Source organism: Leptosomus discolor, chromosome 1 (genome assembly GCF_034619465.1).
Source record: "Leptosomus discolor isolate bLepDis1 chromosome 1, bLepDis1.hap2, whole genome shotgun sequence".
NCBI classification, from domain to species: Eukaryota; Metazoa; Chordata; class Aves; order Leptosomiformes; family Leptosomidae; genus Leptosomus; species Leptosomus discolor.
Genome location: NC_141391.1, coordinates 186894138 through 186919299, shown reverse-complemented (window position 1 = coordinate 186919299; position 25162 = coordinate 186894138). Strand labels below are relative to the sequence as shown.

General features: G+C 37.4%; 1 protein-coding gene across 1 annotated transcript in view; it reads left to right on the top strand.

Moving 5' to 3' along the window:
• CNTN1 (contactin 1) overlaps positions 1–25162 on the top strand; it is a 99227-nt gene that overhangs the window by 28752 nt on the left and 45313 nt on the right. The window contains exons 9-15 of the mRNA XM_086462099.1: positions 478–595; positions 2230–2380; positions 2875–3002; positions 5260–5435; positions 16170–16290; positions 19200–19358; positions 22592–22741. Of these exons, the coding sequence (XP_086318225.1) occupies positions 478–595; positions 2230–2380; positions 2875–3002; positions 5260–5435; positions 16170–16290; positions 19200–19358; positions 22592–22741 (1003 nt within the window). The remainder of the gene's footprint in view (positions 1–477; positions 596–2229; positions 2381–2874; positions 3003–5259; positions 5436–16169; positions 16291–19199; positions 19359–22591; positions 22742–25162) is intronic.

Here is a 25162-nt window from a genome sequence, read left to right as displayed (position 1 = left end):
AAACAAAATAATAAAAATGTTTATACTATCTCTCAGAGAAAAACTCCTACCTCATTGCAACTTGCTTTAACATACAGTATAACATACTGAACACTGAGCATGGCATAACAAAGCTTATGTGCATAAAATGAATTTAATTTCTTCTTTCTTATTTCTGAATCAGTAGTGTTGCATTGGTGTGGTAACAGGGGACTGAAGACTAGATGTGTCTAGTGCCACCCAGCTAGGACTTTTCCAGAAAAATATCAATCAAGGCTGAATCTTTCTTTAAAAAAAGGTGCACGCATTGTCACAAAGACTGAAAAGTAACATGAATAAAATAAAATCTCACTGGTGCCTGAATGTTGTCTGAGGGACTCTTTTCTGAACGCTGTCACAAAAAAAAAAAAGAAGTGTGGATAGCGTGGGTGGGTGTGAATTCTTCAGCATGCACAGTCTATATGAATATCTTCTTCTTTTATTGATTCTGTGTTTTAGTTCCGGAAAGGTGAACTAAGACTGCAAAGTCTGAGCTTTGACGATGCCGGCATGTACCAATGTATAGCAGAAAACACGCATGGAATTATTTATGCAAATGCTGAACTGAAGATTGTGGGTCAGTGGGATTATTTGCTTTATTTACTATTTCAAGTTTGAGTAAGATAGATGCCATATTTGCAAGCATTGTTTGGTAGCAGGTTCCTGTGAGGATAAAGCTAAGAACCCTCACTCAGTCTAGGTGGGGTGTGGTTTTTTTGAGCTCCCTAGCTGGATTTTGGCAATGACTTGAGGAATCAAGTTACTAATTTATGGGGAATGTTTTCTATATTCTTTCTGATGTTTGCTTGCTGCTGCTACCACTCAGAGGAACTGGCACTGCAGAAATTACATGAAATGCATAGAGCTGCTGTCTGCCCTCTCAAGCTTGTAAAACAGATTGAGAAGTGTTTTCTTTTTTGCCCACCTATGCTCACTCCTCTGTGGGGCAAAATCTGCTTTTCTAGATACCATGTTGTCAGTCACCAGGCCTTTGAAGATCTTTCTTTTCACTCTCCCCTTTGCTTTTGCCTTCTACAACCAGACCAGCTGCAATGTTTGTGTGCAGTATAGCTGTCCCATTTGGTGGCTGGATGTAGTTATTAATCCGTTGTGTTCTCCTGAAGAGCATCCAGTTGAAAGTTTGACTTTCAGATCCAGAGTGCTTGGGCTTAAAACAATTTCTGATGTTTTTACTGATGTCATTAGAGCAGGTTTACTGGCTGTATGACATAGCTTTCCTAGGAGATTTCCCTGCAGTAGTTACCCTGGGTTCTTTCCATCTCACACTTGCCTCCAGACTTTCCCAAGAGCTAAACTATTCTTGACTTCCCCAACCCACTGCACAACAATACTTCATCCATCACTGTTCTTCCATTACTATGTACTTACTACCAGCCTGGATTACCCAGAAACAAGCACTTTTTGCATGCACATTTTCAAAATTCACTGTGGCCAAGATGTGGCTGTTTATCAGAGCTTTTCTCTGTACTGCTGTAGCTAACTAATAGTTGTATTTCCTCAAGCTGTGCACACGCTTGCTGGCATGATTAACAGTGATGGTATACCGAGGTGCAAAATAATTAAAAGCATTTTTTTCTTTATTTGGTTACAAATAAAGAGAAAATGAGTAAGCAAAGGTCTAAGCTCAGATACGTAACTGTGATGCTTGCTACAGTCACATCTCATTACTGTTGTACATATGAGAGTGCACCAAAGGCCAGTCAGACAAACAGAAAGCTACAACGAGGAAGGGCACAACCTTAAAGTTGCTAATGGGGGGTTAAAACCACTGAAAAGTAAACCCAAGTATTATTTGAAAGTATGATTGAGTGTGTAAATTTTTAGAGAAATTGGTCTCCAATTCTAAATTTTATTAGGACTGATCAAAAGGCCTTTGAAAGGGAGGAGCTTACTATTGATTTTTGGGGTCTTTGATCTCGTTAGATTAAACTTAGATGGAGGTTCAGAAATCAACAGAAAGAAACCTCTGGTGTAACACACACAAAAGTACATAATGATTTTTTCTGTTTCTTTTAGGTCACCATCTACTTCTCACCCCATCTCTGTATTGTTAATCTTTTTCTCACTGGTCTGAATAATGGACACTTGTATACAAGTGAATAGTTCTGTCATTTACCTTCATGTTGCAAACAAAGTCTATTCTGCAGGAAAATCACTAGTAACAGTACTTGTGTTAATTTTTGCTCTCAGCTTCACCTCCTACTTTTGAACTGAACCCTATGAAGAAGAAAATCCTAGCAGCTAAAGGGGGCCGTGTAATCATTGAATGCAAGCCTAAAGCTGCTCCTAAGCCAAAATTCTCGTGGAGCAAAGGAACAGAATTGCTTGTAAATGGGAGCCGGTTAGTATTGACTGTTAGTGGATGCTGTGAATCTTAAAAGTTCTGCCTTATCTTTCTATTTATCCTGTAGGCTAGTTCTCACTTTTGCAGATTTCAGGGGCAGAAGAATGTGTAATTTCAGGAAAATGATATGCCAAAATGTTACAAGCAGTGTGGCTTCAGATAGCTTGCAGGGTATCAAACTTTAACCAGTCTGCTTGGTGCAGTTTGCATCCCAGAATTTAATTGGATCGCAAAACTGTAAGAAAAATATTTGAATAACTACAAATGGATGAAAACTCTCTCTCTTACTCCAGCAATATGAGGCATCTAATCATGACACAGTGTATTAAAATATTTTTTACTATAGGAGTGTTTATAAATTCAGTGGTTAGATGTGAGCTTCCAAGAGATGATTGTGGTTTGTTCTTTCACTTACTACAATTCTACTGAAAGTAGTGCTTTCTAATATAAAAACCTAATTTTTTTTGATGTATTTTTTGCACTTTCAATAGCATACGTATCTGGGATGATGGGAGCCTGGAAATTATCAATATCACAAAGCTGGATGAAGGTCGCTACACCTGTTTCGCAGAAAATAACCGAGGAAAAGCTAATAGCACTGGTGTTCTAGAAATGACAGGTAAACCTCTAAATTGCTTTAGTTTCTTTCAGGTAGAATCCTTTAATTCAAATTCACTAATTTTTATTCCAGCATTGCACTACTGTTGCAAACCATTTTATATCTTTTCTTTCTATTTTAATTGTTCATTAAACAATTGATGCTTTTAAAGCATATTTCTCAGTAGAAGCTGTGTTTGTTTGCACCACTTCTGAGACTGTATCACAGTTTTCAGGGTTGATTTTTCCATAAGTGATTATTAAATCTGATCCATTAAATTGACATATTTTGATGCGTTCATTCGCTTTGATAGCTGAGTGCTCAGGCTAAGGTGTAATTCTGGGGCCATGACACTCAGAGAAAGGGGATTCTTAGTGACTTTCCTTAGTTTTTCTTTTCTTTTTTGGGGGGTGGGGTAAGCAAGTCTGTGCGAGCATTGCAGTTAAAGAAACATGCATTAATTTTGTGAGATAGGGGCATGTAGCCATGTGATTGCACTACTAAATTCCCTTCCTTTATGGGTATTAGTATTTACTGATTGCATACTGATATCCTTAATTGTGTATGTTAAGTCTGAAGTCCAATAAATCAATAGCTGTAGATTACAGACAGGAAAGATAGCATTCATGAACAGCTATGTCTGTCAAGTACCACTGATAGTAGAAGAGTCATTTATCAAATATATTTTTTAATGTATGTTCCAGAAATCACACTGGATGTGACAGCTCAATGCCACAATATTGATGTACTAATATAAGAATTTATAATCAGATCGTATTAAGGCATTTTTCTGTCTGAGTTATACCAAATTTATTGTACCAAATGAATTGTAAGACTTTATTTTGATTAATTAGTTTGTTTAATATTTGCAGTTAACTTTTTATTATCTTCTGCAGTTTTCTGTGTCTTAATACTACCCTCAGGCATTTAACTATTTTGAAAGGTTGTATAAATAAATATCCAGTCCCTTAACAGTCATATCATACCTTCTAAAATCAGGAAGAGCACTTATATACTCAGTCCACACAGTGAAACACTTAACCCCTATGTTTATAAACCTTATAAACTAGGTATAAAGAATTTTAAAATTTTGGAGAATTCTGCTCTGATTCATCTAAAAAGGAAAACCAAAAGGCTAAGACATCTCCCTTGCATCACAGTAGAAACAGAAATGTCAGATGACATATTTCAAAATTATTTTCATATTGTGGACAATGATGAGGGTTGACAAAGAATGCTTTGAAAATGGTAGTCCCAAGCACATTGTGTGGCCCATAAAACTTCTCAGACATTGTGCATGACTACAGGAAATTAAAAAGTTAAATCTGAATCTGGCAGGCACTGCAAAGTCTGATGTTTTTTCCCACATGCTGTTTGTTCACGGCCACTCTTTCCACAACTTCTTGGGCTGGTAGAGTACTTTATGCAAACATATAGAAAATCTCTGATGGTAGAACCAAATGCTGAATGTACAGGCACAACGCCAGAATGGAGCAGCTATCCTAAACATGTGTCTATAGCTAGGACTTCAGAGATCAGATGTTAACAGGTTGCTCCAATGCACTCTGAGATGCTCCATTCTGCAGAAGCCAGTAGTTGTGCAATTCTCATAATCTCAGTATTAAGCGGGTTTTAGATTACTAGAGTAGGATCTAGGGGAAGGTTTCTCTGCAAGGCACATTGACGAGAAATATTGGGTTTATTGAGGACTTTTTGCTGTTCTCTGTACGTTGGGGTGTAGTATTATTTTTTCTTCCTTTCCACATGTAGCTATTTGCATAGTTTGTTATGCATCCATTATATTGTTTCTCAGTAGATAAATTAAGATCTCAGTCCCTGCAATGCTCTGATGGAAGTCTGACACAACCTGACAGCTGAGTAGAACTTTCCATTCGTTAGAGACAGTTTTTAAAACATAAGAAATACCATAATTAAAACAAGAAATGCAACACAAGTCACGTAAGATTCATCATCTGTCTTCTTTCTACCTGAGATATAGTCAATGAGTAAAATTAGCTTTAAATAGTTAGTAATGTGATTCAGAGACTGAAACATAGCTGTTTTCAAAGGACAGCTAAATAGGAGTTAGGCATTTCAGTTATAAAAGGTTTCCTTTGTTATCTTTAGTTTGGTCGTTTGAAATGTAGCTGCATGAATGACATGTAACTAGAGTTTGAGGGAGCAGTTTAATATATAATCAAACAGTTGTGTAGCTGAGCTTACATTTGGATAAACATTTATTTATTGGAATTTTCCATGTTTGCTGTTAACTTCACAGAAGCTACAAGGATTACTTTAGCTCCGTTGAATGTTGATGTCACCGTTGGAGAGAATGCTACCATGCAGTGCATTGCATCCCATGATCCCACATTAGACCTGACATTTATTTGGTCTCTAAATGGCTTTGTAATAGATTTTGAGAAAGAGCACGAACATTATGAAAGGAATGTCATGGTAAGGTCCTATAGATCCTTATTTAATACTTGAAAGCCAAGTTTTCTTTATTGTGAATAGCTGTCTTTTCTGTTTTACTTTTTCTGTTGTGTTGGTTCAGGTCTAGGAAGATGCAGTAGGCTAAGAACATAAAATAAAACTGCAATTTAGACACCTTGGAGACATGTAGACACTTGCGGCTAGATACCCAAAATCAGATATCTAAAGCGACGTAAGCATTTTGTACCTCAGTTAAATCCCACTCTCATTAATAGTGAATATAGCTGGTAAGTAGGTAGCCTGATCGTAAACAGGGTGCAAATTATCTTGAAAAAGTGTGCATATGCATTCACTTTTACTTGCCCATGTTTTTCTCATCAACATTTCTGGAATTTGGCACAAGACTGGGCCAGATGGTGGGTAGGAGTCAAACAGTCTGTAAACACTGAGCAAGAAGAGTTTGTGTGAAGGCTAAACAAGTTAATACAAAGACACTTGTTTTGGCGCATACACAGAGGAATCTTAGATCTTGCGTGTCTGCATGTATGGTTATCTTGTTACAGTCTTCTATAAGCTTATTCAAAATAAATACCTTGAGTAGAAATCCCTTCTTGTTACATCTAATCGCATATTGCATATGTGGAACAAAAGGTTTTGTATCATTGACATACAGTTTTTGGTTTTCCTCTTAATAATGAAAAAAGAAGGAAATTGGATTTTTTTCTTTTAGAGGAAATTAATTCTGAAATGTAAGCCAAATTTTAGGGCACTTTCTACCTAAGCACTTCAAGTGAACAAATCTGGAGCCAAGTAAGGGCCTCAGCAAGTGTGTAAGGTGTAATTCCCTGTGAAGATTGACTTAATATTTAGGTTCTCATCCACCTGTTTCATCTTCCAGATAGCCAGTGGTCATGGATCTCCTGATCCCAAATTCTGATTAACTCCACAATGTTTTAAACATGATATTGAAGTGCTTGGTTTTAAAAACAAAGTAGCCTAGCTACTTCACTAGGCTAGCTTGGTGTCTACAGAAATCCCATGGTCTGCAGAGTGAGAGAAAGAGGTGGTTCACTTCATGTGGGTGTTGATTCTTGTGCTGGAAGATTTCCTCTTTCAGTAGATTATAGAGATGTATACTCCATAGGATGCAAAAATAGCTGAAGAGTGACTAACACCTAATTCACTTAGACAAGTAGGCTAGGTCCAAACATCAATTAATTTATTTGTCAGTGTGTAACTCCATCTTCCTGAAGGATATTTCTTGGGTTTTTGTATTCCTTTTGCACTTGATCAATACTGGTAGAAATTATTTTAGCAGGGGCAGCTTCTTGTTTTGCGTTCCTAAGCTTTATTTCTGGGCTTTCAAATGCAAAGCAAGTGCAGATAATCTCTGTTCCTCTTCTACAGGCAGCTCATCCTGCTTCACTCAGGAGAGAGAGGACAGTAGGATTGCCTTTGTCTGGAATTGTGATTTGTAGTTATTTGGTGATTCAGCACTTAAGTAATAACAAATGCAGAATTTTTAACAAATTAAGCTAAGACAGTACAAAGGTTTATATAGGGTATAATTAAGAGGAATATGCACTTTCAGCGTTTCTGTTTCCCTTATATATTATCATACTCTTACATTAAGGGTTTTTTTCCTTCCTGTGTGAGCAAAGGGATTTTCTCCTGCGTATCGCTTCCGTCTCTGGCAGTTCTGAGCTCAAGTCACTGGGTGGCGGGTTTGCTCAGGCTTTCTTGGAAGCAAAGGGGTGAGCTGTTGTGCATTTGACAGCAGCAGCCCTAACTACTGGGCTTTAAGCAGTGGAGTCCCATGCTGCCACCCAAGCCTTCACAAACAGAAAAGAAAAAAATATTCCATCATGAATATTAAAATCACTGGATATGTGATGCATTCTGTCTGTGCTGTAATTTCCTGTTGATGAAGGATCCTTATCTGTCTTCCTGATAATATCACTATTATTTTATGTGACAATGCAGATCAACATGCTGAAACTCAGTACAGCCACAGTATCTCAGTTCTCAAAATAATACTAATATTGTTGTCACATGCACATAATGGATGCTAATGAAATTCGTGTAAACACCTGCATAAGTCTTCTTTCTTTAAGTGGAAACTTTGGTGTCTCCATTATTTGCTGAGGGCAAAAGTAATTTGCATTACATTAGTACTAAAACTCATTTATCAAAAGAACATTTGTCAGTGTTTTTGATTTCTGTGACAGTGGTAATTAAAATTAAATACATATATAAATTGATTAGCTTTCGAGTCCTCAAAATCTTACTGTTAAATTGATTGCTTTTGACTTTATGTGTGGTTATTCCTCTGATTATTTGATTGAGGAACTGAACATTAACACTTCCTTTCAAGTCCTGTAGAGATAATAGCACTTCAGGTAATCTGGAAAACTCCAATATTCAGTCGTTTGTTATTTATGGATCTGCTTTTTGTCATGTATATTTAAAGATTCAAAAGCTTACCTTTAATATATGTTTTAAACATTTATGTACTATCCAAATAAGTGTATTCTTTTTAGTTTCTTACAAAAAGTTCTCTTTAATATGTGAAGGTGTTTAACTTTTTTTTTATACTTTTGGATCCACACTGGTCCATTTATATCGGTAGTCATGAAGAGGAACTCCATAATTTAACTAGTTCAACTCAGAAACTTGTACATACTTAGGAAGAGTCCAAATGTAGGCTTTAATAGTCTTAGTCATATACAGACAAGCATACATTTTAAAATACTTTCCATACCATCAATATTCCTATGTTTGCTACATTGTTTATCAGCTCTCTTAAACTATATCAGTGAACCTGAAACTCTGATATTTTTCTCACCATTTTTTCTTTAATAAGTTAAATTAAGTTACTGTACAAGTGTTCAGGAACCTGGCCTGCTTGCAAATAACTTTCTTTTATAAGAATTAAAAGAAAGAGCAAGTGATGATGAAAATACAGTAAGGCTGGACAATAAGTTTTGTCATAGAGACAATTGACTTGTTGCTTGCTCACGCTTTCCCCATATTAGCAGTGAGATTATCAAAAGAACATACAGAAAAAACTGTATTTGGGTACCTGAGACCCTTTCACACCTGCCAAAATGAAGGCCTGTATCACCCTATCACATAATATCTAGATCATTTAAAGTAGCTTACTGAAGTGGTTTATAAGTTCTGTTCTTGGCATCTAGTGTGTTTTTTACATCCGACAGAAGGTACTATCTTCATTTTTACATCAGATAGCTTCAAGGCTTCATGCTGCTTTGTGATCATAATTTATCAAAAAAAGCATTCCGTGGAGCCCTACTCAAGATGTTGAGTTCCCCTCTCTGTAAAAACAAAATAAAGCCATCAGAAAAACAGAATTCCAAAATGGTAGGTGCGAAATTGGAGTGACCAAACTGTTTATAAGAGAAACTTGCAGCATTTATTGTTTTTTTTAAGATCAACGATATTTTTTTAAATTTTGAGAATTTTGGAATTCTCTTAAAATTTTTTGCATGTCAAAGATTCTTGATTTCTATTGAGTGATACTTGAGTTTTGTTATGAAATTTACATCTTGCATTTCAAAACTGTTGAAAAGTAGGAAGCAATCAGAATCACAGATGCATGCCCTCAAACCCTCTGCTGAACTTGTCAGTGATAGGATTAAGATGATTAATGGTTTGAAGTGTCTAATATATGAGGAGAACCCAAGGGAGCTGGGATTATTTAGCTTCCGGAAGAGAAAGTTCAGTAGGATCTTGTCAACATACAATACCGGATGAGAGGGAACAAAGGAACACCAAGCTAGACTCTCCTCATTAACACCCAGTGAGTGGACAAGAGGTGATGGACAGCAACTGAAAACCAGGAAATTCCAGTTAAATGTAAGGAAAACTTTCATTGTGAAGGTGGTCAGACACTGGAACAGGCTATGGAGTCTCCATCCATCAAGTTATTCAAAATATTTGGACTGAAGAAGGCCCTGAGCAACCCATTGCAGATGACCTTACTTTGATCAGGGAGGTTATACAAGACACATCCACAGATCCCTTCTGACTTCAACTATTGTGTGATTCTGTGATGGTTTAATATAGTTGTGTAAAAAAATACCGTTAAATGAAGTGTATCAAAGATGGTATTGAGTGTTGAAAGCAGATGGCAGCAGTGTTTTGCTCAGCCAATACATTTATGTGCTGGTGGACAGTTATTTGTCTTACGGGATATCAGCACCTTTCACCACAAGCGGAAGCTATGGTGTTTGAAATAAGGAGATCAGGTATTGGACCAAAGCTTGGTACTGACAAGAATGAGAACATTTTAGAAAGTGTATCATGGAATTATGCTTTGGTCTTTCTGATTTCCGTAGAAATAAGAATTTTAACACTCGGAGAATTGACAAATCATTTCATTTTAACATTTATGAATTATTTACCAGCAGCTTTAATGACAATTTTTTTTTTTTACAGAATGGGTAGGGAATCTTTCCCAGGGAGTTCACAGAACAAGAAAGGTGTCTTTACTGATGCTGGACATTGCATAGCATTGCACTCAACTAAAAAGCTCTCACAGAATGAGGAGCATTGTTCAAGATGGTGCTGACACGCCTCAGTTTCAGGACTGCTAACTGCCTCATTCCTGCTGAGTAGGAATTAAGACCTGCTTTCTGGTGTTTATAGGTTCAGGGATGTGGCACAAAGGCAACCAACCATGTTCAGCACAGCATTGCAGGCCTCGTAGCTCAGGCTCTATTCAGCTTTGCCTCTGAATCTGAGCTGGCTGTGTATAACTTGGTCTGGTGTCCCTGCAGCCGTCATACAGTTAACCTACAATAGTGTGGACTCCACTATATTCTCAAAAGCTTTTTTATTCCTTCTGCAAATGTTATTCATCTTACTTTATCCCTCTCCAAAGTGCAGAAAGCTTTGTAGTCTTCTAGGACCACATTCATAATATTCTGGGGATGTGTGGCCAGACAGTTACTTTACATTAAAGTAAATCACACACTGAAGGGCCTGTTTCTTCACTTTGACTTTGAAAGGTGGTTAGGTCAGATACCAAAATCCATGCTACAGATGTCTAAAATAGGTGAGGTGAATTCTAAACTGGAGACAGCATTAGCCAAAAAGGAAAGTTCTCCAAAACAGCTGTGTTTGTAAATGACAGAGTAAAAGTTGGACTATAAAAATCCTATTAGAGGAGTATAGCTTAATACCTGCTTGTGTTTTGTAAATTATTATAATGTGCTGTTCCTTGGCTGGACATTGTAGAGAAAGGTGTTTTACTGCAAACTGCTGCTTCCACATATTACTGAGTAGACACTTAGTTTTATTGTATAAATCTCTCCTTGCACATTCCAGATTTCTTCAGCAGATACAAAGATTTTAATTTTAATTTTTCTTCACTGCTTCCCCTGGTAATCCTCCTTGCAGAGTGCAAAGTCTAGCTACAGCTATATGACAGGAAATCAACAGAAACTTCATGAGAATTAGAGAAAAACGTTTAAATAAGAAAGCTCAGTTACTCACTGACAAGGGAGAAGAGGCTGCATAAGATTTGGGAAGAAGGGTCTGTGTATGGGTTGGAACAAAACATGGGAGACAGCGTCATAGTGAGCTTATTCAGTTGTGTTGAGGCTGCAGGTGATTGTTCGTGAAGCATGGCCAACCACATCAGCTGAGCTACTGCTTTTTCTGAAACAGAGTCACAGGACTTTCCGAAGACGCTGTCCCAATGCATTGCTTTCAGTGCCTTGATGTATTAGGGAGATGCTTTAGACGTGAGTGAGTTGGAAGTCACGTATTTTGGCTAGGTTTGGGGTAAAATTTAGAGGCTAGAGCCTAATAGTAACTTAGTGAGCATGGAATGAGATGGATGGAGTCAGTGGTTAAGAGCAAGGGGGGGAAGGAAAAGTAGAAGACATAGTGCAGAGGGTGAAGCCAACGAGCAGTTAGCTCTGACAGAAGCCTTTGAGGAAACCTATTATTAATCCACAGTGGTATTTCCAGCACAGAGAAATGTAGTCTCTTTCGAGGGTCAAGATATGCCAACTTCTGTGCTAAAATTAAAAAAATACACTGCAAAATCAGTTGACTGTAACTCTGTGTGTTTGTGAGACTTCACAAACTACCAAAATCCATATCCCTAGTTAGGCAGCAGGAGCTCTGAAGGGCAGGTGTGAGCACTACTCAGAAGAGTGTACTTTGCAATGTATTGTGAATTTTCAGCCATAAAGTCGTGAGCCATGTGTATAAATGAACAAGTACCTAGGCTTTTTCTGCTGTTGGAAATTAAATAACAGGGCATATTACCACAGGGATGCTGGTACAAAGCACAGTATCCTCAGGCATTCTCAGTGGTATGCTGAATGGGGAAGAATAATGTATTTGTTGGAAATATTTCGAAGTCCACATTTCAGGGGTAGAATTAGTGCTGTACTTTCTTTACATATAAATATAGTTTACTGAAGGAAGAGATTCTTCAGTGGGAATGACTGTCATCATTATCGTGCTGGGGTTTTTATTTACCCAGGACTTTCATGCCAGCCGTGGCTTCTAAAACAAAGTGAGATAAGCTCTGCAGTGAATAAGATTGAGACAACGGAGACAACACCAATTGCCCTGGTGTTATGGTCCCCATGTCATCTCTGATCTCAATATCAGGAAAACAGCTATAATCACATTTACGTTAACATTCATCAACAGCTGTTGGATTGTCTGTTCTACTTTTGTCTACCACATGGCAGATCCTGCACTGGCAGGAACAGAACAATTCACGTGAACTCACTTAGAGTTAATAATTTTAGGAATAGGTAATAGAAAAAGATGTTTTAAATGATTGCTAAATTTGGAAAAGCTGATCTCATCACCAAGAATCCCATCTCTTCCACATTACTTCTTACAAATTCTTTTATCGTCTTACCTCCACTCTGTGTTAAACACCTGAAGCTCAGATGTCTGGCTTTTGAACTTGAATTTTTAAAAAAAAAGACTGTGTCTGCTTACCAGGTTCTTCTGTTTCTGAGAGGTTAGTCTTATTGTTACAAAGGGCTTGTAAGCTTCATACTAACATGAGTTCCTTTATTGTCTCTCAGCTCCCAACGGAAGCGGATACTGCTTTCAGTCGAAAGACTAGATTCCTGTAAATGATTTTTGATCACACAGGCGCACGTTCTGATGGCTTTCAGTAATTTAGTGCACTGGCAAAGGTGACAGTCAAGAGAACAGTGAATTTCAGAAATAGGTCATACAATGCTATTTTTGACATCACTATTAAAGCATAAATATAGGGCTCATATGATGAAAGTCTTTGCTTGAAACTTGGTAAATAACTGGGTGGTGAACCACAGATACCCTTGCAACATCCCTGAGTTCTGCTATCACTATTTCCAGTCTGTGATTCAGTTTTCTCCGAGTTAAGGCAGGCATTTTTAAACTTAGCCAAGCTGAGGTTTTTGAATGAAAACACACAGTGCATTCATATCTAATTTGTGGACAGAATTTGCTGATGTCCATGCTCTTTATTTGCTTTGTAAGCTCTTCTTTGACCACCAAGAACTTAGACTTCTGAGGTATGGAAAGCTTCATCACCAACTACAAAAAACCTTGCTCCAGGAGAGCTTCTGAACCAACAAGATACATTACCATATCTGTAGGTTGTTGATTTTTAAACTGTATTACGTTTTCCCATCTGTTTTTCATCATTTAGATCTTAAGACCAAGTTTCCATATAGGAAATTGATGTTAGAGCAAGTATATGAGCACATAATTAATAAATATAATAAAGTATTTTAATTAAAGTGCTAACTTAGGAATTCATGAGTACTAAGACTATTAAGAATTTGTAACCATTTGTTATTGAAGTAATAATATGATTATGAGAATTCTAAGTTTATGCAGTTTATCTAAACCTTATTGCTTTACCCAACCTTTGCTTTGCTTATTTGCAGATCAAAGTGCAAGCAATGATCAGAGATTCACAGGCAGTGTGGTTCTTTCTAGGGTGACATTTAGTGTTAATAAACCAAAGATTTATACACAGCACTCAAATAGAGAACTGTTTGTCTCTTTTATTAAAACCAAAACCAATAAGAACAAAATGAAAAAACAACATGAACTGAAAACTCAAGGAGTTTAAACTTCTGCAGCTTCTTTGTTGTAATTTTTGGAGGGCAGAGGAGCCAGTAGCCACCCTCTCTGCTCCCATAGAACTACTGACAATCCCGCTAATTTTGCTTCCTGAAGGCCATTGACATCATTGCTTAGCCCACTGTAGACAAAAAAGGCTTACATGTGGTTAGATGGGCAACCAGCCAGTGTTCGCTTAGGCAGTAATCCCCACAGATTTTCAAAGGATGCTGTCCTCGAAGGCAGTCCCCCTGGAGTTCTCATGAGTAAACGGGGGGCATCTGCACAGACGTGCCACTGTCCCAGACTTAACATCATCCCTCTATCCTGCGTGCGTTTTGTCAAATTAAATTAAAAGCCCTGTCATATTAGTCTTGAGTGAAAAGTGTGAAAACATATAATACATGGACATAGTTTCATAATAACCAAAAGAGAAATGGTCATAAATATGTCAGGAATATTGGATTGTTCCCTGATCCAGCTAATCTTTTTGATCATTGCTAACAGCACTCATGTCACTCAAAACCTGAAAAGATACAGAGTAACCTGCATTTCCTTCTGACCCTGTGAAGCAAGCAGCTCAAGTATTGCTAGCCACAATTAATCAGTTTCTTTCATGTGTACTTGATTCTCCTTTTATCCAATCACCAATTTACCTCAGTAATTTCTTGATATGGATTCTTATGTTAGACCAAAAAAAAAAAAAATGATATTAACAGATCTCGGTTTGTGCTGAGATTTTATGCCAGCAGAGTTTGAAGGTGGCATCCAAAATCCTCGCTGGAGTTTGGAAAGGAAAAGGATAGTTTTATCTGGCTATTTTAATCTCCCCTAAATATAGACTCTAAACTAGCATTCTAGTTTCAGAACATTTGGAAAAGATTTAACCTTACTTTCTTTCCCCTCCTTTTCAATCAGGAAACATAAACTGGATGACATAGTTTTATTTCATTTCTTCAGAATGTCTAAATGCAGAGACGCTGATGACAGTCCATAATATTTGAGATTGTATTTGAGGTCTTTGCTGTTCCCTAGAACCTTCCATGGTGACAGCACTAGTTCTTACACCTAAATATTTAGCAATTTCTTTTTTACATACCATTTTGCATCTGATTTCCTTTTATTCCTGCATGTGAAGGTTTCAGAATTGCAGTGAGTTTTCTCAGTGTTTGTTTTGTTATTTTTTTTTTTTAAATTGTATTTCTGAACAATCTGCCGTGTATTAGGAAAGCTCAATGTTGCCCCTTTCTGTATAGTGTGGTATAAATCTACCTGTTAATCTTTTGTAACGTTTTGACTTCCATGAAAGCAAATAGATATATTTTGGAGAGAATGTTTGGGTTTTTTTCTGAAATAGCTTTAAGACTAACACATGTATAACCCTGTGATTTAACCTAGTAATCTTTTTCTGGAATAAAATGCAGGATAGAAAAGTGAAATATTTCAAGTGTGTTATTTTAAAACATCTACATGAATGTCTTAACATAAAGTGTGTTTTTCATTAAGAATAGTTGTGGTGCATATAGTGGTCTCTGTTCAACTCTTTGTTTTTCAGGTGTAGTTACTCGGTGGGTTCACAGAAGTGTCACAAGGCAAAAATACTTTATTTAGATTGCCTCTCTGGCAGTCAGCCACAGGTAGCAGCAGATAATGGACCCTACTAGCTATCTGAAAACGTAGCTGTACATTTTCCCAATAGTCTAGCATAGGTGAAGAGTGTTGAGGAAGGATTAGGGTCCGTGATGATGATAATGATGAGTTTATGAGCCTCACTGAATGGTACATTGCTTCCCTGGAGGTCCTGATGCCATTTGCCAAGGAGTGGCAAGAGCTGGGACGGGGGGACAGTGTGGCCGGCAGGGCAGGGGCCTCCCCACCGCAGGCTGGGGCCTCACTGTGGCTCTGACTGTGTGCGCCCCACCCCGGGTCTCCAGAGGAAGGGGCTGCCCTGGACTGTGCTCTCTCGGAGCCAGCCTGGAGCCCTGGCAGCCCAGCCTCCCGCCATGGGGGTTGCGGTCACTGTCATTGTCCTGTCTGTCGCCCACACCACTGCACAGAACGGCGGTGGTCTTTCCTCTAAGGAGCTGTGACACGTGTTGAACATTATAGTTTCTTAGCAGTTGTTGCATTTCAGTATCTCTTTGGTGAGTTTTTTTTTATTTAGACATTATTTGGAGTGTGATTGTAGCCTCTCTGCCATAAAAACATTCATACCGCTTTAGGCTTGTATCCTATTCTGTTAGTAGGACTTCATGGCTTGTTATCATACAAACGCATAAAAAAGCAAGTAATGGTGCAGAAAAATCATCTGACTGATGTTTATGAAAAGATTCTCAACTAATGTTCAGATACGGGCTTCTAAAAGTAAAAGGGAGGTGTTGGCTTGTAAAAAAACATTTACTAAGACATCTGTTTTTTTCATGTCTGCTAAAGAGCATCAGCTCCTCAGGAAACACAGGACACTTTCAACAGCTGGCGTATAAATCAGATGTGTCTTTGAGGGTGACCCATTCTCAAAGGAAGCACTTGCTTTTTGGAAATAACAACCACTGTGTGTGCGTTGGGAGGGGTGTGTAGACAGATATCACATAGCTGTACAGGGATGTTGACCAGCTTCACTAAGTGCTATTTTTGTGGCAGATTAAGTCCAATGGTGAGCTGCTCATTAAAAATGTTCAGCTACGGCACGCAGGGAGATACACGTGTACTGCTCAGACGATTGTGGACAACTCCTCAGCTTCAGCTGACCTTGTGGTGAGAGGTAAGGTTCTCCAGGTAAACCAGAAATGTGGCTCATTAAGAAATGACAGAAATTAAAATGAGAAATGCATGAACATGCCAAGTCCTTAAAGTCTACGGTGGGCACTGTGTCTTTTAGAGGTCATTTTAGAGCATGCGTTTTTCCACGTGTTTCCTGACACATGTAATTTTCAGAAACTATGATAGTGAGGTGAGAAACTGTAAGAGATATTTCCTGAATTAAAAAAGGAAAGAAAGGGCTTGGGACTGATGAACTTTTCCGTACCTTTCAGCTTGAGGGCTTCTGAAGTGAACAGTCTTGCAGGAGAACAGGTCTCTCAGGCCTTACCTACACGAGTCCTTAGAGCTGGACTAGCAAATATGCACATTACCAGGGTGGAGAGTTGACTAACCACCCTTGTCTTAAAAATCAGCTCTTAGCAACAACTTCTACTTTGTGCATCCTCTGTGAAGAAGGGTGTTTCCACATGCAGTGATGTATTTAGTCCTTACCTTGACAGGGAGGTCAGGGACACCTAATTAGTAGATTAGTTTTCAATGCCAAGATTTGAATTTTAGTAGAAGTTGGTTTTGAGCAATCCAGTAGTCAGCTGATGCACATTTTTCCAAGGATACTAAAAGGGAACTGTTCTTGGATCTTAGGAATAGAAACAATCAGGAATTTGATTGTAAAAGTCATAGGCCGTGGCCTGATAGATTGTGTAGAATGGTCAGTGCTTATTTCTTTTTGAACAATGGCATATATGTTCTTTAAGGAACTAGTCTAAATTTTAATACTTTTGGAGTTGGGAATGGAATTGCTTGCTTGTTAGAAGGATAAATTCATTGATACTGAGGAACAACAGTGTGTGGCAGTATATTTGTTTGATTCAGTTTCATTTGGTTCCTTTTGCTCAGATTTATGGTCAAAATGGAGAGCTCAAGAGCTGGATATATTTGACATACTGTGTGTTTAGATCTGATACAGAAATCTCATTCCATTCTTTTTGTTGAGTTGTTTTTGTTTTGCTTTTTCTGCGGTTTCTCTGTAAATACTGCAGAGAAATATATCCTGTTATTTCTTGTTGGCTTTTTTAATATGCTCTGGGACTTGTTCAATCAGATTGCTGGATAATTACCTGAATCATGTTGGCATATTATTATCTCTGAATGTGGAATCAGAAAAAAACTTCTCAATAGTTCTAATGCATTGTCTCTGGTTTTACACAACAGTTAATATGTATCATGTAACTGAGTGTCATATAAAACAGAAGCATAATAACAACCAGAACAATCAATATGAAAAGAATGATCTGAAAATATGTATAGGCCAAGTTTGTAGGTAGATACTAAGCTTTGGGTTACAGAATTACTGTGAGTTTGAGGGGGTTTAGCACAGCTTACTGAACATTGTGGTGTCTTTTACAGGTGAAGATTCCTATACTCACATACATATACACCTGCATCACTCTCTTCTTAGCCTTCTAGTCTATGAAAAAATCACCTGTTCCTGTTGATCTGCAAATTTTAGCCTCTTTTCTGGGGACCAAGGCACAGCATAGCAACAACAAAAGTTACCCACGCGTAGCAGAGGTGTGGGAGTAGTAGTGATTAGAAGAATTTGAAAAAAGCATTTAGAAAAGTGCAAGCATTCACGTCAGCAGTTTTTGTCTGTTATTATTGGTCAGAAATAAATCAGATGAGGTTTGGAGAAGAGATGTAATACCATTTATTAGGTTTAGTGATACACCTGGAAAAAAAAGGTGAGTTTTGGGAACCGGAGGCCAATCTCTTGAGATCTGAAGTACAACTAACAAACTTAAAGCCAAATATGGATTGAGAATAATTGCTGTTAAATTAACACAGCTACTTTAAGTAGTTGGTTTGAGCAGAAACAATCTTTAATACCTGAAAAGCATAGAGATGTGACTGTGAGCTAGTTTAGGACAAGCAACTTCTACCTGTAATGATTTAGCTGGGTCTTGGGAGCATAGTAATGTGCCATCAAGCCAACATCTGTATTTAGTTCATGACTTTTTGTATTCACTAGAGCCATGAATTTTGAAATTAATCTTTGCAAATATCTGCCTTTCAAAGAAGAAGAATATACCATTTAGAAATTATTTCATAGGTGCTTCTTGATGATCAAGACTGAAAGGGCAGATGCAGAATGGCTGGTTTGTGAAAATGTCTTCCCTTTGACAGCTTAGTGCTTCTGTTCCTGGTGGTGGTCTTTGTGGGGTTATTCTGGTGCAGAGAGGTTGTTCGATTTTACCCATGTAGTTTGCCAGACTGCATTTAGTTCAGTGGGTGTAGTGGATCCCACTTTTTGGCTTGGATTTTTAAAATTCTTATTGTGGGAAGGCTTTTGTTGAACTGTAGAGAAACATTGTCTAGTTCTGCTTTCACTCAAGTTATATTAGTCTGTAGGAAGTTTGAATCTATAATGGGTTTACCATATTGGAGTAATATGAAGGCCAAGAGACATGTGAAAAGGTCTATAGAAATGTCTTTTGAGGTATGATTTTTCTCCAATATGAATTACAAGATTTTCCGCATAAATTGCAGTCAGGGCCAATATGGCACAAGCAGAAGTGTAGATTAAAGGTTGGTCATCATTAGGTGGAATTTGGGAAGGAAGACTTTGTGTATTTTTTCTGACTGTGATTCACTGTTTGAAAAAAGAGCAGCAACAGATTCAAAGTATCGTTTTTTCACTTAAGAAAATCTCAGTATTACTACTTAGGCAGGAGCATTTATCCTCTGAATCACTCTATAGAGTATTAAAATGGGTATATACATTTTCAATCTGTTCTTAAGTAGAAAGTGAGACTCAAAAGCCTTGTATCTGATAAGTAAAAGTAGGAAAATTAGTGAACTTTCATTTTCAGAATATTTAATTTGTGAATTGAACTACCAATTTTTTTTCAGGTCCTCCAGGCCCTCCTGGAGGTATAAGAGTAGAAGAAATTAGAGATACTGCTGTAGCACTCACCTGGAGTCGTGGAACAGACAATCATAGCCCTATTTCTAAATATACTATCCAGTCAAAAACCTTCCTATCTGAAGAGTGGAAAGATGCCAAAACAGGTAAGAGTAACACCAGGAGTAATAAAGTCAATAGGTTTTGAAGTGTTTGTTAGAAAGCTTGGCTAATCGGGAAATAGTCACAGTAAAAGGAAACCAGGGATGCTATTAATGTCTGCTGCAGGGTTTGGGAGCAGGTGCCATCTTGTCAGTGTATTGTCAGCTGGTTTGTTCCCAGCACTTGGAGGGCCTGAACTGAATATCAAGAAAAGCAGAAAAGAACAGGCCAGAGTTTTTACCTGTTTTTTGCCTCTTTCGTTGCTGCTTGAAACATTCCACATCAACTACCAGAATCATAAAAATTTATTTACAGGTTAATGTGGATGATGAATGGCTGTCTTCATTTCTGTATTTGTTACACAGAAAGTTGGTTAAAATTGTCTGCTTTTTCCTGGGAGCTGACTGAGTTGCAGTTGCATTAAAACTGGGACCTCTAGAGAAAACATAGCTAAGATTATCGTTCTAACCACTGGATGTCATCATTGTGCCACGTAATTTCAGTTGAGGAGGCACCTACCTGAACACAGGGCATGCTAACGTGTATTTCTTTGCAAGATTTAACATAAATTCATGAATTAGGAAAATATTTTTAGACTACTAGTATCTTTGAATTATGTCACCATGATAAATTATAAGTGCTTTTCTCTGGAATTAGGGCATCACATACTCAGCATTTCTAAATACTAAGAGTATTAATAGTTTCAGCTATTGTCTTTCATTTAGGTTGTCTATTGCAACAACGGAGATAGATGTCTAAGAAATAGACTTTGACATGTTAACCTGAAAACCTCTGTAATATTTTTAAAGTACACAGTTAAAAATACTAGGCCTACTGCCTTAAATCATACTTGTCTTCTAGAGTATGTAGTATGTGTAGCTCTATTATATATAATTACCTCCAACAGCCAGCACAAGTGTATGACTTATGTGAAAGTAACGTGGAAAATAAAACTAGAAGGTTCCCTGGTACTTTCTTATCTCTTCTATCTTGTTTAATAGTTTCTGTAGAATAGATTTCTATGATTTAAAAAAAAATAATTAACGTAGACATTAGGGCTGTTCGAGTAACTGAAGATTTGCTTCAGTAACAATATACGTAGGAGGGAGGATCCTTTTAGATGAGCCTCTGCTTTTCTGAGGTTAAATTATATTTTATTTCCTATTCTTTTTTTTTCTTTTAAATCTTAAAAAAAAAAAGAAATTCGGAAGAAAAGAGGTTGTACAGGAAAATATCAAAGAATTTATAAATGAGGTGGCAGCTCTGCTTTCTTTTTACTGGAACTAGAAACGTGTGTAGAAGCTACAGTGTTGGATTCAGATCTTCACTCTGTCTGCCTCAGAGCAGACACTTGAACTGATCTCTCTCACTTCTCGAGAAGGTTCCCTATTTGCAGCATTATAGGCATGACGGGATGCACTTCTGTGCATCTCTGAAGTTCTTCTGCTTCACGGAATGAATGAGCTAGTAATTGAGACATGCAGTCAGACTTTGAGTCTTACCCTGTAGCACGTTGAGTGGGATTCATATCTTGAGAGGGACAGGGGGCAATCTAGATTGTTGAACTCCTTTTTTAAGAAGCTTGCAGGAAAGATATAAATTATTCTCGTCTGAAAAGTTGAAATAAACCATTCTGATGTTTTCAAAATGATCGCTTTTTAATTTGAACTGCACTGAGTAGTTTTGATTAATAGATGTTTCTCTCAAAAAAGTGTGTAAAAGCACAATAGTAGCCATCACTGGCACCACTGCAAGCTTTTACTTAATTTCTAGGCTCCTCCCAGTTTGGCTTGGTGCTCACTTTGATGTGAAAGAAGCATGATTAACCGTCCAAATCGATCTCTCATCAGTGTTTAGGCTGTCATTTAATGCTGCTAATTTTCAATGTGTGGAACAAAAAAATATGCTTTGGCACTGCGCTTTGGAAATACTGTTATTATTGCTGCTGCCATCATTCCCAAACCAAATCATTCATCTCAGGTTGCATAATATCAAGTGTGTTTTATGAAAGAAGTGTATTCTACTTCGCAGTATGGAAATATGTGTGAATGGGTTATATAATAAGTTGTTTACATTTATGCTGAACTTTCCAGTTAAGGGGATCAGATTCTCATCGTACTGAGTATTCATAATTATTCTGGGAATTTGTGCCATGGTAGAATTAAATGAAGAGAACAAAAGTAGCCCAGGAAAAGGAATGCCAAATTTATATCATGGCTTGGATGCCATAGAAGGTTTGCAGTGGCACTACTAACTGGACAGAAAAATAATTCGAGTAAAGATGAGGGAGGGTGGTGGGCAAGTAAAAGGAATATGGAAAGTGGTTTTCTTTCTCCTTCAGGGCCTCGCCATAGAATGAAAAATTTAATCGTCATTAGGTAGAGGAAAGTTGTGTCACCATCCAGTGCTTATACTGCCATGACTGTTTTTTTTGCAGCCATTGCATTCCTATTTTAATTCCACATCAGCTGCCTTTCCAGTGCATAATATCTTATTTCTCATCTCCCTCTGAACCCAAGACTAATTTGACAAACAACTCTTAGCCCACGCAGTAAATTAAAATCCTCTGTCTTTCTATAACTGCAGACAGCTATAGAAACAACCTCTGTTGTCTGTGAATTGTAGACAGAGAGTCATGAGTTACACATTTTATTTATGGTAAAGACACTCATTCTCATGACAATAAGTCTTTGCAGGAATTACAAGAACATTTAACCTTGTTGGATCAGAACAAGATAGCAAGTTGTAACACGCTCACTAATAAGGTGCACCAAAATATGACCACGTTTTGTAAGCCACTCTTTATCAATTGATCAAACCCCATATTTGTACATGTCTAGCCCTTGTCTATATCATTGATTTTTATTTTACTGGTTTTGCATTCCACATTTCTCATTGCATTTGTCTGTAGGTAAAATTAAATTCTACAACTACAATATGTAATTAGTAAGGTTACCTCATAACTACATGTACTTCTTTTGCTAGTTCATACCCAGTTTAAACTTACAAGTCTGTAGGGGTTTATCCGAGGTGGTGTCATAGTTCCAAATGCCCAGTCACTGCCATGAGTACTCCTTGTAAAATGTGGTATTCCTCATGTATAACATCACGTTTCCTTCAGTTGGCTCTGTGTGGTTGCAAAATAGTGGTAGTTTTGCTGAAATCAACCACATTGTTGGCTGACCTTATTGTAAAAATGCAGTTTTATAAAGCAATTTCTTTTTTTTTTTTTTTTTAGAACCATCAGATATTGAAGGAAATATGGAATCCGCTACAGTGATTGATTTAATTCCATGGATGGAATATGAGTTCCGGATAATAGCAACAAACACTTTGGGGACAGGAGAACCTAGTATGCCGTCACAGAGAATTAGAACTGAAGGCGCTCGTACGTAAACAGAAAGTGTCAAGTTTTTTAATGTGCTTCTTAATTTTCACATTTTTATTAATCAATTTTGTAGGGTTTTTTTTTATTTGAAAAAAGCACTTTATAAGATGCAAATCTAGAGAATATATTTTCAACCACCCACTACTATAGGTTTTAGTAAGCAAATACCAGACTGCCCAGATGTGATAGCATCAAAGCAGACAGGAAAGCAACGTCGTGATACAAACGGGAAATTTGCCTCCATAGCTGAAGCAGAATCATGCCGTATCTTTCAGAGATACCCCACTGTATCTGTCAGTCAAGTTGTGTGTGTATGAATACATGCGCATACTTGGGACCAGGGTTCAGCACTTAGGGAAAAACATGCATGTGTTAAGGAAAACGTCCATTTGCTGTTTGGTTTGTATTCTAACTAAAGAATACGTGACAGGATGTGTGTTGTACTGAATAATGCCGTTTCTCTGTTATGGAAGGTCTGCTCTTGTGTCTTCTTATTTTGCATCAAAGATGAGACATTATCCAACACAATATATGCCCTTACCAGTCTAATTGCTCAGTGTTAAAATCCCAGAGCATATTTAAGGATATCCTTTAGGCTCAGGCATGTCCTTTTTAAAATTAATTCTCCAAAATGAGGAATTAGATGTTATTATTCAAGATAATACCTTCTGTATTATAAGATACACAGTCTGTTTGACTGTACAAAGGAGGTAACAGCAGTGCTTCAGGAGTTAATGTATCACTGCAAAAAGATTGTATCCAGCAAAGCCTGTATACTATTGTATCCTCCTTAACACATATTAGCACTCATGTGAAACCTAGATATATTTACACTTGTCCCATACCATGAGATTTGAAACCTAAAATGCAAAACCAAAGTGTAAAAATTAATTTTTGCAATTACACCTGCTAGGTCATTGCTTCAATTAAATAGTATTTTCAAATTAAAATGTATTTGCATTGCAAATTTCAAAACATGTATTAGAAATGACCCACATTTGGTCCATCAAAAATTTTGTTGCTTAGGGAGAAAGGAAATACAGATTGGTTAAATTAATGTGGACAGGTAAGGAAAAGCCACAGAACTTTAGTACTGAAGTAAAAGGAAATTACTGCCTATAAAATTGATTGTTAACATCATATGTCTTATGAGTCAACAACTGTATTTGAAGGCCCAGGAATCTAAATGAGAAACCTATATATGCTTCTTGGAGTGCCTGGTGCCCAATAGACATTTTTAAAATGCCAGAAAAGAGACAGAAAGGGAGGGGAAATAACCATCGCAGGTGGAATAGTGGTAGTGTCCTGCAGTGTGCCACATTTATGGTATCTGTTGTAGCCTCCCAAAAATGGCATATCCTCCAGTTTTGTAGCAGGATGCAATACTTTTGTAAAAGGTGGTCTGTTTAGTCTGTTGTCTGATTCCCCATGCACAGCACCACTGTCATCTCTGGCAAACTGAGACATTTTTAGTGAAACCAAACAAAATGTTAATGTAGTCCTCCTAGACATCAGTCAGTGCTTCTTGCCATGCCAAAATAGGGTATAAATGAGTAACAGTTTGCAGATGAACTTCTGTGCCCAAGTGCATTTCCTGCCAGGAGCTGGTGTTTGTTATGAGCAGCAACAATAGGATTTGCGTCGCACTGTCAACTTCCAGGGTACTACAGATCCAGTACTGGCTGTGTATTTTCATGTAAATCTGAAGAAGGTAAATATTCTACTGCACACACAACAATCCATATCCACACAGTGTAGTTACTTGTAACATTTTTTCTGTGTTAAACAGCAACAAATAGTGCTGTGTCTTTGTTGTACTGTGCAAGTGACAAATAATGTTTGTTAAACTCAAATGTTATCAATGTCTTTTTCAGTTTTGAAATCTCTTTTCTTGTAGGTAACAGTAATTTTAGTAACATTTTTATTAGCATGCTAAGAACGTGTACTCTGATTTTTCTTTTTGGTGAAATCTGCTTGCTTCATCAATAACACAGTTCACAGTGATTCCTTGAAATTCAATGGACTAAAGTCTGCTTTTATGTATTTTTAGCTTCTGGATGCATTAGAGTAATTGTCTAAGTATAGCTGTCTGACTTAGTGACCTGGTCTTAATGGAGGGAGAAACCTTGGTTTAGTGGTTGAGAGAATGAGGGAGATTCTTGAAAAGAGTGATTTGTAAGACATTATACAGTCTTTTTTCTTTTCTCTGGCAGCCTATGTACCACCTTTGACGACTTAAGCATTCAAGCAAACCTCTGCTTCTAACTTAGCGCTAAAGTTATATGCTTATAACAGATAGCGTGACTACTGTGTATTTTGGTAATAACAAGGTCGAGTAATAAGTTCAAGCTTCATCTTGAATTGTCGTGATAGACATGTTTAGTCTCATTCTCCACTAATTTGTTTTCTGGAAAGCCATAA